At 55.9% G+C, this 18,834-nt stretch overlaps 2 protein-coding genes across 2 annotated transcripts; both read right to left on the reverse strand.

Annotated features, from left to right (window-relative positions):
- Positions 1-41: 41 nt before the first annotated feature.
- Positions 42-9,967, reverse strand: Niban3 (niban apoptosis regulator 3). The gene is made up of 15 exons (XM_041674186.1): positions 9,913-9,967; positions 8,828-8,958; positions 7,706-7,831; positions 7,298-7,412; positions 6,199-6,366; positions 5,981-6,096; positions 5,803-5,907; positions 5,539-5,701; positions 4,636-4,826; positions 4,381-4,539; positions 3,109-3,225; positions 2,924-3,031; positions 2,134-2,245; positions 1,083-1,148; positions 42-314 (listed from the first exon to the last, which is right to left on the reverse strand). Exons 1-15 carry the CDS (start codon positions 9,965-9,967, stop codon positions 289-291), a joined length of 1,758 nt encoding a protein of 585 aa, XP_041530120.1. The 3' UTR covers positions 42-288.
- Positions 9,968-11,320: 1,353 nt separating this feature from the next.
- On the reverse strand, positions 11,321-15,347 carry Pgls (6-phosphogluconolactonase). Its single transcript, XM_041674707.1, has 5 exons — positions 15,012-15,347; positions 13,436-13,543; positions 12,906-13,007; positions 12,485-12,625; positions 11,321-11,577 (listed from the first exon to the last, which is right to left on the reverse strand). The coding sequence occupies exons 1-5, from the start codon at positions 15,297-15,299 to the stop codon at positions 11,443-11,445; spliced, it is 774 nt and encodes a 257-aa protein (XP_041530641.1). The 5' UTR covers positions 15,300-15,347; the 3' UTR covers positions 11,321-11,442.
- Positions 15,348-18,834: the final 3,487 nt, after the last annotated feature.

The raw sequence follows: 18,834 nt of genomic DNA on the forward strand, positions 1-18,834 counted from the left end.
AAATAATAAAAAATGAAATTAATGGGATTATATGTGTTAAACCAACAAGTTTTGGGGTATTTTTAATACAATGTCATATTATAGTAGCCCAGGCTAGCTCAGAACTTGAGTGTATAAATTCTAGCAGGAACACACAGTCTATGGTGCTTTGTTCTGTGCAGCTCACACACTTGGGTCTTCATCCATTGTCCCCCAGGATGGGCGTGGGTGAAGACAGCTCTGGTTGTTCTTGGAAGCAATGGTGGGCAGAGTGGCTGAATTTGGCCACCAGAGTAGGTCTCTTCTGTCTCAGACCTGAGTCTCAGCTCCCTCATCTGTGGAAATGATGACCGTCATCTGAATCCCAATGTCACATGTCACAAGCTGGAGGTGGGGCCTGGGGGTCCACAAATAAGGGGGCTGGAGCAGGGGAGCAGGGCTCACAAAGCTAAAGGGACTAGCTGTGGGACACAATACAGCGGACGGACCAGGCAGAAAAGCCCTGCGGAAATGCCAGCTTGCTTCTCCACGCCCTGAGAGTCCATGGGGATTCACCCATAAGGCTGTATGTGCACGGACGGGATGGACTCAGGTCCACCTCCGGCATATGTGGCAGGTGGAGGGACACTCAAGCTCCCTGACCACACAACCGTCTTTCTGCTATATTCCCTTTATGTGAATGCATGGCTGTGGAAATTAAGCAGGTCCACATCCAAGTCAGAGTATCTGAGTTAGCTGTGGCTATGTAACATATGAGCCCATTACAGAGTACCTAAGTTAGCTGTAACTATGTAACAAGTGAGCCCATTACAGAGTATCTGAGTTAGCTGTGACTATGTAACAAATGAGCCCGGCTTTCCCCTGGCAGTGCCTTTGCGGACTATCACTATCTCCCCTCCCTGTGTTGATAGCAGAAAGTAACTGGCAAAACCCCCCACTGGGTCTAGGTGGCAGGAACACAAGCCTGCCGCCATCTCGGCCCTTGTGTGTTACAACCCATGGCTTCTCTACCGTTCAACATGGTCACTTCAGATGAAGTCCATCCTGCTCCACACTACCCTTGCACACCCCTGGTCGTGGCACAGGACTTGTGAGGTACTCACGTGCTCTTTCCTGGTCCTCTGCTGGAGAACGGGTTCTGTCGCTGGCACCAAGGATTTTGTTCAACTCTAGAATTAAGGGATAACCCTGGATCCATCTGTGGAAGGCAGCTTTAGCCTTCCCATCCTCTTTCTATGCTATAAGCAATGCAGACATGGCTAATCAACAGCTGCTCTCCACCTAGCCAGGAGCCCCTCCCAACTGCTGCTCTGTGCAGACATCACAGAGCAATGGCAGGTGGAACTCTCCTCATCCAGGTCCCCATTTCTAGACTTAGTTGGTTTTTTTTTGTTGTTGTTGTTGTTGTTTTTGTTTTTCGAGACAGGGTTTCTCTGTGCTTTTGGAGCCTGTCCTGGAACTAGCTCTTGTAGACTAGGCTGGTCTCGAACTCACAGAGATCCGCCTGCCTCTGCCTCCCGAGTGCTGCGCCACCACCGCCCAGCTAGAAAACCTTCTACTCTTGGAAGTAGACGGCTCAGTGGTTGAAAGCTTTTCCAGGGGATCTGGGTTCAGTTCCCAGCACCCACATGGCAGCTCACACCATCTGTGACTCCAGCTCCACGGGATCTGACACCCTCACAGATAGACATGCAGGCAAAACACCACTGCACATAAAATAAATAAATCATTAAAAAATATTCCACTTTCCTAGGCATGTAGACTCAGGCACTCAGGATGCTGAGGCAGGAGGGTTGCTTGGATGGCAGACCTACATCACTGCCTCTGCTCCATTTTCTTAGTTGGCCACACATCAAGGACACAGTCTCAGTCTGTTCCCTGGTTCCCTGTGATGCCATCATCTCTGGGTTCCAGCCACTTGTCTCACCTTCTGGGTCCCTCTTCCCTCTGCCATCTTTGGAGACTTTATGAGCTTCTGAGAGCTCCCGAGTGGACCCCAGACCAACCCTCTAGTACCAGGGACAACTGTCCCTCTCTCATCAGTCCCGAGAACTCCAATATCCCTGAGCATCTCACTCCGGTGCCCCTTTCAAGGAGGCCCACCCAGTCCTGTGCTAGCGTCCGCAGGGGCTGAGTCACAGCCGGGAGACTCACCTCTGTCAACTCTCTGCAGAAGGAGGCCCTGGATGACGTCCCTGCAGACACCCTCAGTGGTCAGAGCCTGGGAGCCCACGGCCAAGATGTCCCCATCCACCTCAGGCTGTTCCTAGGACCACAGACAGGAGCTTGGCTGGATGCAGGACCCACATGCCGTAACGTGTGTCCCAGTGTCAGAAATGGACTACGTCCCACACAGGCTTCCTACCTCCCAAGTGTCTTAGCTGGGACCTAGCCACCGTTGCTTCCTCTGAAGGGTCCTGCTAGCATCTACTCACAGCCATTCTTTGGGTCCTCCCCACCCACACCCTTCTGCCTGCTTCTTCCCTCACCATCACCCTGGATGACTCCTCTCTGCAGGCCAGAAGAGGGCGCCAGACCTCTTTACAGATGGTTGTGAGCCATCATGTGGTTGTGGGAATTGAACTCCTGACCTCTGGAAAAACAGCCAGTACTCTCAACCTCTGAGCCATCTCTCCAGCCCCCTCCTCTCTGGTCCTTAACACACAAGGCCCAGTCCAACCTCAAGACCTTAGCACAGGAAGTTCTCCCTATAAACCTCGACCCATGGAGCCCACACCCGCTCTGCACCACCAGGATCAAACTCCGGGAGTGTGTGGTCAGCAAAAATTAGGGATGAACCAAGATGCAAGGGGCTTTGTCAAGGCCAGAAGTGCCTCCGTACACCCAGCCTGGGGAGCAGAGGTGGGATCTCCAACCTCCAGTGGCTTCAGGCAAGAGTGAGCACTCTGTCCCCTCCAGATGGAGAGCTCAGGTGTCCACTCACCGAGTTATAGCTCACCCCAAGCTGGCTCCACACAAAGGGCCAGAAGATTCCCAGCAGCCAGTCCCGGGTGAACCTCCACCGACTGGTCTCACTGTCCGAGGTGAGCTTCTGCAGAGAACACAATCAGCCTGTGCAGCAGCCTGCAGTACTCTAGGCCACGGCCCCCACCCACCCACTCACCTCACCTTCAGCACAAGGCCCCTGACTTTCTCCAACTGCTCAGCTGCCTGGTCGCAGTCCAGAGTTGACGTCAGACACTTGTCGGCCAGCTGCAGGAAGGTGGTGACTGCAGCTGCCATGAGCTGTGAAGGAGGAGCCCGGATGATCCCATACCCAGGACCTCTGCTCTGGCTCAGGTGTCTAATGCCCAACATTTCCCCAGCAGCCTGGACCAGGTGCTGTCCCTTGGGCTCTAGCCTCAGGATCTCCAGCCTTCCTGGGGCGCACTCTGGGGAGCACTCTTGTGCAGTGTGCCAGGCGCCAACGGATTAGCCACAGGCTGTTGTTCCTCCTATGCCCATGTCCACAGCAGGACAGCAGGGCCCTATCACTGCCTTCTGAAACATGCTGTAGCATAATCCTTTTGGACACTGTGAAGATTTGTCACTTGAGTTGGTTTATAAAAAACTGATTGGCCTATAACTAGGCAGTATTTTGGGGGCAGAGAGAAGGCTGGGAAGAAGGGCAGAGTCTGAGGGCCGTGAGGAGACACAGAGAAAAGAAAGATGAGCATGCCATGTTGAAAGAAGGTAGCACTACAGGGCAGAGAATAGGTAAGCAATATGGATTAATTAATTAATTAATTTTGGTTTTTCGAGACAGGGTTTCTCTGCAGCTTTGAAACCTGTCCTGGAACTCACTCTGTAGACCAGGCCTCGAACTCACAGAGATCCACCTGTCTCTGCCTCCTGAGTGCTGGGGTTAAAGGTGTGCACCAGCACTGCCTGGCCATGATTAATTTAAAATGTAAGAGTTAGCTAGTAACAAGCCTGAGCTATTGGTCAAGCATTTATAATTAATAAGAAGTCTCTGAGTGGTTAGTAAGGACACAGGGAAACTCTGTCTACAAAAACTCGTCTTTCTTTCTGTTTTAGATAGGGCCTAGCATAACCTACACTGGTCTCAAACTCATTGTGAAGCTGCGGACGACCCCGGCATCCTGATCCTCCTGCTTCCCCCGCCCAAGTGCTGGGCCAGGTGGGCACCATCACACCTTCATCTGCATCAGGGCTTCCAGCCTCCTCCACTTGTCTTTATAGATAGAACTCCTAACAGCAGAGAGGGTTTTCTAGCTCCTGCCTTTGCTCCCACACCTGCTGAGGTTCCCTATTGCCCACTACAGACTCACATTCGCTCCAGGCTCTGCCTGTCTACCAGCGCGGCCCATTCCTTCCTCATAAATGCACTCTCCCTCTCCTAGGGATACCCAACATGGACTTCCCATTCTCTCTCCTCACCTGTTGTGCAAGATCTTGGGCCCCAAACACCAGGCTCTGCATCCCCAGGAAGCCAAATGGTTCTGCCAGCTGGGCCAGATGGCTTCGGTTCCTCTCTGCCTCCCGATAACAGGCTTGCATCAGCTCTGGGTCCCAAGGTATCTCCCCAAATTCATAAACCTACGTACATATGAATACCAGTCAGATGAGAAAACATCATTGGTTTACGATACTGACAGCTCAAGGTGGGCGTGTCCCTGTCGCTCACATGCTAACCTCCCTGCGCAGCCGCGTGCCAGAAGGGTTCTTGCGCAGGTGGTGAGACAGCCGGTCCATGCCCCGGATGAGGAGAGTCCGAACGGCTTGGAGCGTGGCTTCCACAAGGCTCAGCAGCGCATGGATAATCTGGTGCAGTTGCGGGTCCACCATGCGGCACAGGCAAGCCTCCAGGGGGTCCCGGATCTCCGCTGAGGGGATATGTGGACCAGGAGTTTTCTCCACCAGGCACTCAGTAGATGCAGGAGGAGCAGGGACCTCAGCCTGGACAGCTGGGTACCCATTTTACAGCTGAGGACATTGAAACTAGGAGCAGTGAGACCTGGCCCAAAGGCACAGGCTGAGGAAGCTCAGTGTGTTTCAAAGGAGACCCCGCAAGGCCACTGCTGAGACCCCGCAAGGCCACTGCCACCTCGTGTCTCCCTACCTAGCCCACAATTTAATAGGCCGGGGTCTCCCCAGGCTCTAGGCTTCGTCTTCTCATCCACTGCCTTCTGGCTAGAATCCAGCGTCAGACTCTAATCCTCAACAGCTGCTTCCCTTTCCCAAGTCTATTCCTCAGGGCCCGTCCCACCCCTATTAGGCCCCGCCTTCCGCCGGCAAGACCCCGCCCCTTCTAGCAAATTGCCATCCAACCTGCTAGCTCCACCGATTCAGCTCCATACGACCTACCCCCACTATTACTAGCAGGCCCAACTCCAGAAGCTCCACACCCGCTCCCGCAGCCCCCGCCCCTACATTTCCTGACCCCGCCCTTCGTCCTCCTACTCCATCCCTTCCAAGCCCCGTGGCCCCGCCCTAGCTCTCCAGGATCCACTCTCACTCCTAGCCTCTCGCCCAACACCACCAACCATGCGGCCTCCCCCACCTCTCACCCGGCCCATTACCCAGCCCGCCCCCCACCTTCTAGTCTCCGAGCCCTTTGCGCTCGCTGCTGCAGGATCTGCTCGAGTTCTGCTCGCACCGTCCTCTCCAGCTTCGCTAGCAGCGAATCCTTTTCCGGCTGGAAGGCACGCAGCCCTGCAGATACCCTGGCCAGGACGGCCGCGTGCACAGCGTCGAGGAACTGCAGCGTCGAGGGCGGTGTGGGCGAGCACGTGAGACTTGAAAGCCGCCCTTCCCTCCCTTTTCTCCCCCTTTGCCCCCCTCGCCACGCCCACTCCGCACCTCCGAGCATGCCCGGGCCCGGGCGCGTCCCGTACTGCGCAGGCTCCGTAGCGTCTGTGCGCGTAGAGCGGGTAACAACTCCCGCATCAGCTCGGCGCTCAGCACCTGTAGGGGAAGCATGGGGGTGTAGTGTGCGACGGGTGGTGGAACCCACCCGGGCCTGAGGGACACCGCTCACCTCCGCATCAGAGCCCAGTGTTGCGTCGTCACCACCGGCAAAGCCCCGACGTTGTCGATAGAGCTGCACGGTGTCCAGGAAGGCACAGGCTGCGGGCGCCCGGCTGCGCTGCAGGACTGAGGATGCCTTTAGCCGGGCACTGTGCTCCAACCCTCCCCAGGGAACCCCGCACCTACACCCATCGTCCTCTCGCGCCCCACCTGCCCCCTGGAACGCACCGGTGGCTCTCAGCCGGATGGCACCCTGCAGGCCGAGCCTCCAGGCTCGCTGCACCCCCCTCGTGTGTGCACAGAAGCAGAGGTGGGCCCGGAACGGGTGCACGAGGAAGAGCGGGAAGTTCACTGGCTCCTCCAGCACCCTCAGCGGTTCCTCCTGGGCGAGGTCTCCTGAAAGCAAACAGCAGCCTGAAAGAACTGGTGTGACTTCGGGGCCAACTGGGGCTTTAGAGCAAAAGCTGTCTCAAAGATTAAACACAGCAGAAGCCCTAGTGCTACATGCGCCCGGCAAGATGAACTCTATCATTGTGGAACAGGTGAACGGGAACAGAGTAGGAGAAACTCGAAACCCAGGACCCCATCTGACGGTCTGTGCACCATGCCCCAAGCCTGCACACTGCTTCCTACTATGTCTGTCTCCTTGCATGTTTACTGACACTGGGTTTTATGGTTTTTATATTTAACCATCTGTATGTGTTTATGTGTGTGTAGGTGCTTGAGGTCAGAGGCGCCAGATGCCCTGGAGCTGGAGTTCCAGGCAGTTGTGAACAGCCTGAGTGGGTGCTGGGAATCTAACTCTGATTCACTGAGCCATCTTTCCAGCCCAGTTTTTATTGTATTGCTTTTTTACTTTTTTAAAAATTTTGTTTTTGTTTGTTTGTTTTCCAAGACAAGGTTTCTGTAAAACAGCCCTGGCTGTCCTGAAACATATTCTATAGAGCAGGCTGGCCCTGAACTCAGAGCTCTTCCATCCTCTGCCTCCCGAGTGCTGGGAGTAAAGGCGAGCGCCACCAGCGTTACTTTTGTTGTTCCTTAGACTCTTAGCTATTCGGGTTTTGTTCCATTGGCTTTACTGGTGTCCTCCCAGGGACAGTGGGTGGCACTTTTCCTTCGCAGAGCAAGAGTTCTTGCTCAAGGATCAACAATTCATTCACCAAGGGACAACTGTAACATCTGTAGACACTGCGAGTCACACTGTGGGCAGGAAGTTGCTTCTGTTACTAGACAGAGGAGAACCAAGTCAACTTCACCAAGTGCACAGGGGGTGGGATGGCCACAGGACGCGGAGGAAGGAAAACTAAGGGAACCCAGGAATCCTTACCAGAGGAGCTTGGGCAGAGGTCATCCAAAAGGCACAGGTATTCACGTTGGGAAGTGAGCAGTGTGTACCCTGTCAGGGCTGTGGAGCCCAGGGTACGGCCCCCAGACTCATACTCCTGTGACCAAAGACATGAGACCACACTGAGGTTCCCCAGTAGAGGCAAGTCGGCAAACTCCCAAAGCACTCCCTACCCCTCTGGGCAAAGAGCAACTCAGGATCTTAGCGTGTTACTGACCAGCGCTCTGCCACTGAGCCACGCCCCCAGCCCTCACTGGGGATTCTAGGCAGGGGCTCCAACCCTGAGCCACGCCCCCATTCCCTCATTGGGAGATCCTAGGCAGAGGCTCCACCCCTGAGCCACGCTGCCAGTCCCTAGGCTATCCTAGGTTGCAGTTCTGGTCATCTCACCTCCTTTCGGCTAAACCATTCCAGGCGTCCATCCCCACGCAGGACACAGAAGGTGGGTTGCCATTGTGGCGGGTGGCCCCACAGCAGGGTCAAGGGTCCTTGGTGCTCCCGGACCCTAGGCAGCTTCTGCAAAGGGATGCCAGCTGTCGTTGGCTCTAGAGCAGGATTTAGGGTTCCCTGAACTGTGCCCAAGTTTCAGTTCCCACCAGAAGCAGGGCACTCAGCTTCTTCTTCTTCTTTTTTTTTTTTTTTAAAAAACAACATTTAATTGGTTAACTGGGACAAGATCTGACTCTGGTACCCTAGGAAAACCACCAACTGCCTGGTCCCAGTGACCCTCCCTCCTCAGTTCCCCCAAGTAGTCAGTCTATACGCAGCCTGGGCTACAGAGACCCAAAGGAAAACTTGTCACGTAGGTTTGGTCACACATACCCACCACCCTCCAAGGCTTTAGGCAGCAGCTGCCATCAGAACCTGTCAGCCCAGCACCAGAAGGCTGAGGCAGGAAGGTCAGGAGTTCAAGGTCAGCCTCAGCCACACTGCAAATTAGAGACTCTGTCTCAAATAAACAGAAACGGAACTGTAGCAGGTACGAGGATGCCCTGCATGGGACAGGGAGAGTCCCAAGCTGTGACCTCTGCCCACAGAGCCTCCCCACAGCAGGGAGGGAAGGGAGCGGCCGGGGACTGTGCCATGTGGCCTACAGGGGCTTGCTCTACCTCTGTGGGTCCTGACTATGCCAGGGTAGGGGACAGAAGGAGGCCATGGGGGGACTCTCAGTGGATACAGTTCCAGGCTGTCTGATCTCACAATCCCTGAAGTGCCAAGAGCAGGGTCAGAGGGACAAAGGGATCCTATCAAGGAGTGTCTCCCTGGTGCCGTGCTTGCAATAGCAGGGCAGGCGCACGCAGAATCAGCCCTGCCCCCTGGCTTCTTCCCAGGCTTGCCAACCTCAGGGCCTCTCTGCACATGTGACCCCTGCAGGGAACACCCTTCTCCAGGCCTCCTCCGCCTGCCTCCACCTCCCCAGCTCCATGTCCCCAGTCTCATGTCACCGAACTCAGAGAGGGACACAACCACAGCTGGTGCCTGGCAGGGAGCCCCATCCTCAGTGACACTCACTTTGGTGTGGGAAAGCTGGCATCCGGCTGGCTCCTGGGGTTCCAGTTCTCTGGAGATCTGCCTCAGCATGGCTACCGCCAGCTGCCTGCGGTAACAGGGCAGGAAGGCCCTTAGCAGGCCGTCCACCTGACCTGTGGGGGAGAAGGGACCAACACTGTGGCCAGGGGACCAGCCTGTCATCTCAGGCCAAGCTGGCCAACCCTGGCACAGGCGAGACCCTGCCTCAATGAATGAGGTGGGAGGCAGCCTAAGAGGACAACACATACACACATACATACACATACACACACGTACACACACATACACACACACACACAAAGTATCTCCATCCAAGGATATTGTGCCTCGGAGAATGAGGTCCAGAGAGGGGGATTCACTTGCCCAACAGCACACAGCAAATGCAGGTAGCAGTGAGTGCTGGGACTTTGCATGCGCTGTTCCCCTTCCCCAGTGCTATTCCCATACTCACAGCCAACTGCACACCCTCTTCCAACCTGGCCTAGCCACCTCCCCTTGGGGGACAGCCACCAAATCCTGTTCGATTGTCCAACCCCACTCTCCAAGGACCAGCAGAGGACAGTACAGGGAGTCTCAGTGCCAGTCCATGCAGCCAGGCCTCCCAGCCATGAGGACCCCTGCCCTCAGTGGGCCCTCGAGTCCCCTAATAAATAAAACATGTTACATCTCACTTTTCATTTTCTTTTCAGACAGGGTCACAGGTAGCCACAGCTGCCCTGGAACTCACTGTTCAGTCCAGGATGGCCTCGAACTCAGAGATCTGTCTCCCGAGTGCTAGGATGACAGGCCTGTGCCACTACACTCAGCTACTCGAGCTTCACTTACATCTGGAATCTTCCAAAGCCAGGCCCACGGGACACAGAGGCAGGTGGATCTCTGAGTTTGAGGCTAAGGTCTACAGAACAACTTCCAGGCCAGCCTGGTCTACAGAGAGAAACCCTGTCATGAAACATTCAACAAAAAAACCTGGACTTTTCCAACCCAAGGCAGGACGGTGACAACAAAACGTTTGGTGCCAGGAGCCATGCCAGTGTGGCCTCCCGCTGCAGCGGGACCCCTCTGCTCACCCCTCAGCTGCTGCTGCTGCCGCTTGTCCAGGGGGCTGGAGGGCCGCACCCCCATCCTGTCACTGTGTGGAGCTATCCTGGGTCCCACTGCTCAGGGTGCTGAGTGCCCCAAGTTCCAGGAGGGTAGTGCCATCGGTACAACCCTCTGCCCCTTCCTGTCTGCACCTGCCTCCTCCTGCCCCTGGGGACAGGCTGGACCAGGACTGAGGGTTTCTGTGGGGGACAATGGGGACCGCCCCAGGGGAAACCAAAGCCCTGGCACAGGTGGCCAGGGTGGGGCGGCACATCTCTGCCATCCCAGCACTCAGAAAGCAGAGGCAGGGGGATCAGGAGTTTAGGTCCTGCAGGCCAGCCTGGGCTACTTGAAGTCCTGTCTACAAAAGAAACAGACAGCTGACGGAACAAATGAACGGCTTGAGGCACGGGCTGTCAATGTGTGGAACACAACCCCCATCTGCCCACGAGGGAAGATGACCCCTTAAGCAATTTCATTTTCTTCCCTTTCCGGAGGCTAGAACGCGGGCACGGCAGACGGAACATTAGCAGTCGCCTTGGAGTATGGGGCAGAACCTATGCCACAGTGTATGGGCACAGCAGAGATGTCCCCTTGAGACAGGGACGGGCAACGGTAATGTCCTGCAGGGCTGCTCACACATGTCACTTTCCTTTCAACGGTCTCAGCTTGTGCCCTTGGCTGTCAGAAGTCCCCAGCAGGGCAGCTTTCTTCCCGGCCTGCCCCACTTCCTCATTGTCACAGCCGAGGAGTCCTCAGGGACCGCACACCAACAGAAATTTCACCTCTGTGGTTTCATGCCAAGTTAGCTCGGGGAGGTTTCAATTCCCGCCTCAGGCCTGGGATGTGTGACCTTCCCGGGGATGCCCCTCAGAACCCCACACTCAGCTAGTCCCCGGGACTGGGAGGGCTCAGGACACATCCATTTCATGCACACGGAGGCTGCTGAAGCTCCAGCCTTTATGCCCACATTTCTGCTTCTTTAAGAGGAGGTAGGGGAGAAACCGTCTAAAGGGGACATCCCAAGAGTCACCTCAGACACTTCTCTCGTTGTTACGTGACCCTGCGGCATCATCAAGGGAGGCTCAAGGCTCTGAGCAGGCCTGCAGGGAGACTGAGGCACTGGCTGGGGTGCCAGGTGAACCCTGGCATGTTCCCTCAGCCTATCTCCCTTCTACCATAGTGGCCACACGGCTGGAACACAAGCAGCCACGAGGTACCTGTGAGCCAGTCCTGCGCTTGGAACTGAAAACGACCCTTTCTTCATTCTGATGTGTGCACTGCGGGGCCAGAAGCCCAGGCTCCACATTTCTTTGAGGCGCCGTGTGCTGTCAGCCGCACCCGAGCTCACTGCCCGGCCCCACCCTCCGCCACCAAAAACCACAGGGACCAGAGTTCCAGAACGCTCCGTTTAATTTTCAGTTGGCTCGCTCCCGCGGCTCCCGGAGGCTTTTCCAGAAAGCCCGGGGCAGAGGCCGGGGGCCAGCCCCAAAGTGCCCACGCGTGTGTGCCCTGCGCTACAGCGTGGAATGCTTCTCGAAGGGCACCGACAGCAATCGCGCGGCCGCCTCGTCCAGGAACCAGCAGAGGGCGCCCGTGCGCGGCTGCACCATGGTGGCCGGCAGCGAGCTGTCTTTGTCCTCCAGGATGCGCTGTGTGAGAGACCCGGGACCCACCTCAGACCCCAGCGCGGACAGAGGGGGCGGACTGGGATCTGTTTGGATGTAGGGACAGGCACCCGCGGGTTCTAAAGCTCCGTGGAACAGGTTTGTTTGCTGTTCTATTAGGAGGAGGCAGGGCTTCATGTAGCCCAGGCGGGCCTTGAACTTGCTGTGTAGCAAGGATGGTCTTCCTCTTTCTGCCTCCCCAGTATGGGGACAACAGGTGGTGCTGGGAACTGAACTCAGGTTGTCTGAGAACTCAAAGTCTGAACTTAAGTTTGGTGGCAAGCCCATTTACCCACTAAGCCGTCTTACCCCCTTATTTTTTTCTTTTTGTGTGTGGGTGCTTTTCCTGCGTGTATATGCACCATGTGAATGCAGGGTGCCCAGAGGCCAGAAGAAGGAATCTGAACCCCTGGACTAGCGCTACAGGTGGTTGTGACCTGCCATGTTGGTGCTGTAAATCGAACCTGGGTCTTCAGGAAGGTCAGCAGGTCCTCACCACTCCACGCGCCACCTTTCCATCCCAGGCTTTATTATTATTATTATTTTAAATGTGTTTGGTGTCCATCTCTATCACCCTGCAGCTCAGGGGAGGTGTCCCTCTCTATCACCCTGTACCTTATTCCCTTGTACAGGGTCCCTCACTGAGCCTGGAGCTAGGCCAGCAGCCATCAAGTCTTAGGCATCCTGTCCCCAAAAGGGGCTAGAGACACAGATGGCCACACCAGCAGTCACTTGGGAGCAGGGCCTGTGATCTCTGCAGACTTCCCTCTCATAGTCCATCCCGTGACCACCCTTCTGACCTCCCGTGACCGCCCTTCTGACCATCTGTGACCGCCATGATCCCCCGTGTTTGCCCTGTGATCCCCCGTGTCCTCCTGTGCCCACCCCTTACCTTCAGCACAGCTGCCTTGCCTTCCCCTGTGGCCACGAAGATGATACTCTGGGCTGCATTCAGCACAGGGAGCGTCAGGGTCACCCTCTGCCGTGGTGGTTTTGGGGAGTCACTGATGGGAGCCACAATCTTCTCTTGCTCCTGGGGGAGGAAGGCCAGTGGGGACAGGTCATGCCTACCCTTGCGCTGTATCTGTGGACGGAACCTGAACCCGCCAACCCCACCCAGGCACCAAGTGTACAGTGTCGGCAGGTCTCCCTTTGATAATCCTTTGGGTTCTTATTCTGTGACCCAGGCTGCCCTCAACCTCACTGTGAGCTTCGTGCCCCTTCCCAAGTGCTGGGATGACAGGCATTTGCCACCATGCCCAAGGGGTCTGAGGCTCAGCAGGTCAGGGCTGGGAGAGGATCCCCATGCTCACCTGTAGGAGGGGATGACCAGGGAAGAGCGAGCATGTGTGGCCGTCAGGGCCCACCCCCAGGATCAGCAGGTCAAACACGGGGACAATGTCTCCTTGGAAGGCCTGAAGGGGAAGATGGTGGTGTGTGCAGAGCTCAGAGGTCACACAGAAGGAAGCTGGAGCCAGGTTTCCATGTCTGGGTTCCTCAGCAAGAGCATCACATTCTCTACAGAGTAAGTGACCACCTGGCACTGGGCAGCTCTGGCATAGTATGAGGGCTGTGGTGTTTTTGAGTTGAGAGTTACCCTCAGGCTGGTCTGACATCTGGCCAGGCTCCTGCCTCAGTCCCCCAAGTGCTGGGTCACAGACACGCTATCACACTCACTATTCTGATCCAGACTGGAGGCTCAATTTCCCTTTCAATGACCAGGAACCTGGGGTCTGAAGATGTGAGACTCCAGCCCGAGTCTCCCTGCAACTGGTCACCCCCTCAGAGCCACAGCTTGTGTCCCCAAGTCTTCTACGGCTTCTCCACCTGTTCTGGGACCCACCTGCCTCAGCTTCCCGGCATAGTCCTCTGCGGCGTCCTCCACGGGCAAGGCAGGATTGACAGTGAGGACCTGGCTGTCTGGGATGGGCAGCTTTGAGAGCAGGTGTGTCTGTGGAAGAGGAAGGGACAGTCAACGAGTGACCCGACAGCAGCATCAGGTGCCTGGCACAGTACTGTCCAGACGGGGGCTTGTCTAAAGCTAGGAACCCTGTGTCACTCACACTGGGCTCTGCTCCACCGCCTGACTGACTCCCCAGGCTGCCTGGGGCTCCCTATCTTAGGGACCAAGCTTGGCTGCATTGAGCATGCAGCTGGCACCCGGTGGGCCCCTGGGAAGACGGTCCTCATTGACTTCTAGGGCCTTGGAGAACTGGGCACCGCCTAGCCTGTGTCTCCATGCCCAGCTTAGTGGAGCAGGTAGAGGCTTGCAGCGAATGGCAAAATGCCAGGGTGCTGGTACCCTAGGCAGATGGGGAGAGTGGCAATGCTGTACCAGCCAGAGTTCAGGACGCTAAGGGCCCTGAATGGGGACGAGATGAGCACAGGCTCCAGGCTGAAGGCCACAGGAAGGTGTGTGAACCAGGAAGGCAGAGCTGGACCAGGCAGCCTCTGGGCAAGACACCCCCATTGTGTCAGGACCACCTACGGAACCCTAACACCAAATCAACAGACTCCATCTGCCTGCTGGTGAAATCCTGTGTCTCTGGGTTGCCTTGGTCAAAGACAGAGGGACCTACTTAGCGATCCTTTCTTACATGGGTAGCATAGGCTGGCCTCCATCCTCCTGCCTCTAGCTCCCAGTGCTGGGAGCACAGGTGTGCACTATTGTGCTTGGTTTATATGACGATCAGATGGAACCCAGGACCCTGTGTATTTAAGGCAATCACTCTACCAACTGAGCCTTGAGCTCAGTACCCACAACCCACCGTCCAATGAAGTTCTTGGGCAGGCACTGTGTTCAAAGTCATGCATTTCAAAACTGAGGCCCTAAATGAGAGACCTGCATTTTCTGGTCTGTTTCCCCACCTTGAAGTGAGTGTGGTGGCCCCTGACTCTAGGTCAATGACAGTGGGCGATCCTCCCCAAGGGGGCAGTGGCAGACACCCAGGGGTGCTCAGAGCTCAGTCTTCCATGCCTCAGTTTCCCTGTGCGTGAATCAGGGCGCTCTGAACCCTATAGGGGGCCAGGTGGCCGTCAGATCCCAGGCTGCTCATGTTAGAGATGAGGAAACTGAGGCCCAACACACCCTGGACACCAGACGCAGGGTGAGCGCACCAACAGCCACGGCCTGCAAGGCCCCATAGCCGGGACGCAGCCCTCTGGAAGATGCGGGCTGGCGGGGACCCTTTAGGCCAGGCTTGGGTGAACGTCACTGCATATTCCGCAAGACCCAGGGCGACCCGTAGCCCGCGCGTAGGCGTTGAAGCAGCTCCTGGGCATTTCCTGGGCAGGCGGAGCCGGCTAGACGTGGCCCGCGGCGGCCCCCGTAGTCCGCACTTCCTCAGCGGACGGGGCCGGCTCCGCGTGGCCCGCGACGGCAGCCGTAGCCGGGCAGTGCGCGTCCCCGCAGCGCTCACCCGGTAGAGGCCGTACGTGCTCTCGGCGTGCTCGAAGGGCACGAGGCGCTCGTCGCAGAAGCCGAGCGTCCAGCGCGCGAAGCTGTCGGGCCCGGCGGAAGCGACGGCCGCGGGCAGGTCCCGGGCCAGCATGGAGACCAGGCTGCCGCCCGACAGGCCGAGCGCGAAGCGGCCACGGTTCCCTTCCAGGCAGCTCGCGGCCCGCTGCGCTACCAGCTGCGCTAGCGACGCGCCCAACTCTTGCGGGCTGGAGAAGACCGAGATGAGACCAGGCGCGGACTCGGCCATGGCTGCAGCGGGGAAGCCGCCAGTGCGCCTGCGCGATGGCCGAACTACCCTGGGTCCCAGAGCTTTGAGCCGGGGCGCTGGGCGCATGCGCAGATGACGCCTCGCCCGGGCCGGGCCGGCTGTTCCTGGAACCCGATTGCACTCCGGGCTCTGGGGTGGTGGGCGGGGCACGCCTTGGTGGCACCGATTGTTCTTCCCCGGTCGGAGTGCGCGGTGACTGGCATGCAGCTGCACTGAGTGGGCCAACTTCTGCATCACAGAGTCGCACCTGCACTCAGGTGACCAGGGCAGGAGGCTGGCTGTGAGTGAGTTCGATGCCAGGTTGGGCTAAGGAGTGGGATTCTATTCCACACACCCAGACATCGGCGCGCCTGCCCGGCCCTCCCTACTTTCCGGTCCTGGCCAGACTCGCCTTTCTGGTTAACCGAGCAGGTGCTGCGGTTTGTGGCCCTCAGCCCACAGCTGCCCGCCGAAGAGAGAACTCCGCAGGACAGTTGAACATCCTGTTGCTTTTGGATGTGAAACTGCCCCCACTCGTGCGCGTGAACAGGTGTCTCCCAGCTGCTCGTTCTATTTTGGGAAAATACGGAAACCTTTGAGACTGTTAAGATCATTGACCCAAGTAGATCAGCCAGGGTGTGAATCTTGGAGGTGACCCCAGCTACTTCCACCAGGAAGACACACATAACCCTTCTCTATTTCCCCCTCTATTTTTACTTACTTTTTATGTGTACACGGGTGTACCGTAGCACATGCTTGCAGAGGCCAGGAAAGGGCATGGGATACCCCAGACTGAGTTTGACCTGTGGACCTCAGTGTGGGTGGTGGGAAGCCGATCAGTGCTCTTAAGCACTGAGCCTAGCAACCAGAGGAGTGCCTGGTGCTGTAGTGAGCCTAACACTGCTGAACTCGGGAAACCTCATTCCAGGGGCCCATGCATGCTGAGGTAAGGCTGGACCACTTGGGTGTACCCCACACTCAAACCTACCGCTCTCTGAGTGCAGTGTGAGGATACAAGTGGCAGGTTACACTCCATGAAACATTTCAAGTAAATGTTTTTCGTTTTGGTTTGGTTTCCAAAGACAAGATTTCTCAGTGTGGACCTGGCTGTCCTAGAACTTGGTATATAGACCAGGCTGGCCACGAACTGGCAGAGATCCACCTGCCTCTGCCTCCTGAGTACTGGGACTAAAGGCATGAATCCACTCCTGGTGTGTAAGTACATTTTAAAAATATTTAGGCCAGATGCGGTGACGCACACCTCTAATCCCAGCACTAAGGAAACAGGCTGTCAGATCTCTGAATTGGAGGCCAGCCTAGTCTACATAGTGAGTTGCAGGCCAGCCAGGACTACATAATGAGAGCCTGCCCTGATGGAGGTTGAGGGGGTTTAGATTGTTCAAGATGGCTCAGTAAGTAAAGACACTCTAAAGCCGGACAGCCTGAGCTCAGGTATTCACAGAAGTGAAGTGGACAAATTGAAGTGTCTACACTCACTCCAAACCGCATGTCTGAACACATCAGTTTGTGTTTACAGGGGTTTGTACCGGCCGCACGGTCCTGGTGACAGCATGAAATGCCCATATAAAAGCATCACAAGTGCTGAAAGGATTCCTGTCTTCCAGCGTCACTGTGGTGCCAGGAGAATTGTCTAGTTCCACAATAGCCTGGATAATACCCAGACATGGCTCAGAAGCAAGATGAAGGGGCTTAAGAATCCCCCAGTGAGGGCCTGGGGGCACGGCCTAGCCAGGGTACTGCTTTGTGAAAATCTCCTGGGGAGGAGGAGGGAAGAGATAGTGTGCCAAGAAACCCTCAGTGTGAATCCTGTGGATTGGCTCACAGGCCTGTCCTTCCATGAGAGTTAATAATGGGTGCCTCTCAGGTGGGAAGGGCAATTAGCTATTTTTCTAATTTAAAATTGAGGCTTTAAAAAAATATTGGTGTCCATGTTTTCTTCTGGCTGCTTTAAAGTGAGATGTTATTGTGGGATCAGGGTTGCCAGGGACTTTACACCCTAATGTCTCCCAAGGGCTGAGGACACGTGTCCTTGCTCAACTGGCTATCCCTTCACTGTGCAGCCTGGCTGGCTGGAAGTGGATGTTCCTTCTAGAACACAGGTCCAAACAGTGTCATGCACTGAGACAATAGACACACCCTTGGGCCCTTTTCTTGCTAGCTGTGCCTGCTGTTAACTTCATTGCTGCTGTGTCAGATGTAGAGGGAACAGTGCACACCCCAGGGCTGGGCTTAGGGTCAGAAGGCTGCGTTAGCCGCATGCCCTGTCCTCCACCACCTTGGTACTTCCTGGTACCCACAGACAGATGCATCATCCTGCCCTGGGACACCAAGGTCCAGGGATAGGGCATCCTCGGGAGCTGGAGGGAAACAGACTGAATGCCTGCTTGGTACACCTTCCGGGAGCTCCCTTGGTCTGTAAATGCTGACCTGGAGGCCAGGGTCCTATTGCTGTCAGAATGGCTTCCCTTAATTCATGCATTTTAACCCATGAAGCCCTGCTGATATTAAGAAGAGATGGGACCTTTGAGATGCCTTAGCCAGTAAACATGCTTACCACCAAGCCTGAACCTAAGTCCCATCCCCAGGAACCACACAAGGAGAAAACTGATACTGTTATATGAGCTCTGTAACACACACACATACACACACATGCGCACATGGAGAAGTTACTCCTATCAGTGTTCAAGGATGGGGCATCTGGAAACTAAAATGTGGCAAAGGTATTTGTACGTCCAGTCTCCAGAACTGAGCCACATAAGCCTTTGCTCTTGCACAGTCCTGCCTCAGACCAAGCCATCAGACTTGTGATGCTCATTCTTGTTTTCTCTTTTGAGACAGGGTCTCTTTGTGTAGCCCTGGCTGTCCTGGAACTCACTCTGTAGACCAGGCTGGCTTCAAACTCAGAGATCCGCCTGCTTCTGCCTCATGAGTACTGGGATTAATGGCATGCACCAACATGCCCAACTTTTTCTAACTTTCTTAAGATTGTGGTGGCTAGTTTTTCTGTCAACTTGGTACAAGCCAGTCATTGGGGGAGGGGACCTCAATTGAGAAAATGCCCCCAGAGATTGGCTGATGATTAGCTGATGTGGGAGGTGCCATCCCCGGGCAGGGGGTACTGGGTTCTATAAAAAAGCAGGCTGAATATAAACTAGGGGGAGCAAGCCAGTAAGCAGCACCCCTCCACAGCCTCTGCATCAGTTCCTGCCCCATTTGAGTTTTTGCCTCTCCTCCCCAAGCTGCTTTGGTCATGGTCTCATCACAGCAACCCTAACTAGGACAGACACTGTGGGGCCCTGCTCAGCTTGGCTCGGGTGTGACCTGCAGAAAGCACCTAGGTCGAGATAGACCAGAGATGCTGTGCTCTGGCAGGTGACAAGGCTCAGCATGTTTATTTCTTAAATGACATTTGTGTGTGGAGGATCGCAGGCAGCTTGTGGGTGCTGTGCTGTTCACACCCATCATGTGGCAGAAGCCTGGCTTGGTGACTGAGCTGAGTCACCGATGACCTAAT

The sequence above is a fragment of the Microtus oregoni genome, unplaced genomic scaffold (genome assembly GCF_018167655.1).
Source record: "Microtus oregoni isolate MIOR12 unplaced genomic scaffold, Mior012 000025F_ref0000491, whole genome shotgun sequence".
NCBI lineage: Eukaryota > Metazoa > Chordata > Mammalia > Rodentia > Cricetidae > Microtus > Microtus oregoni.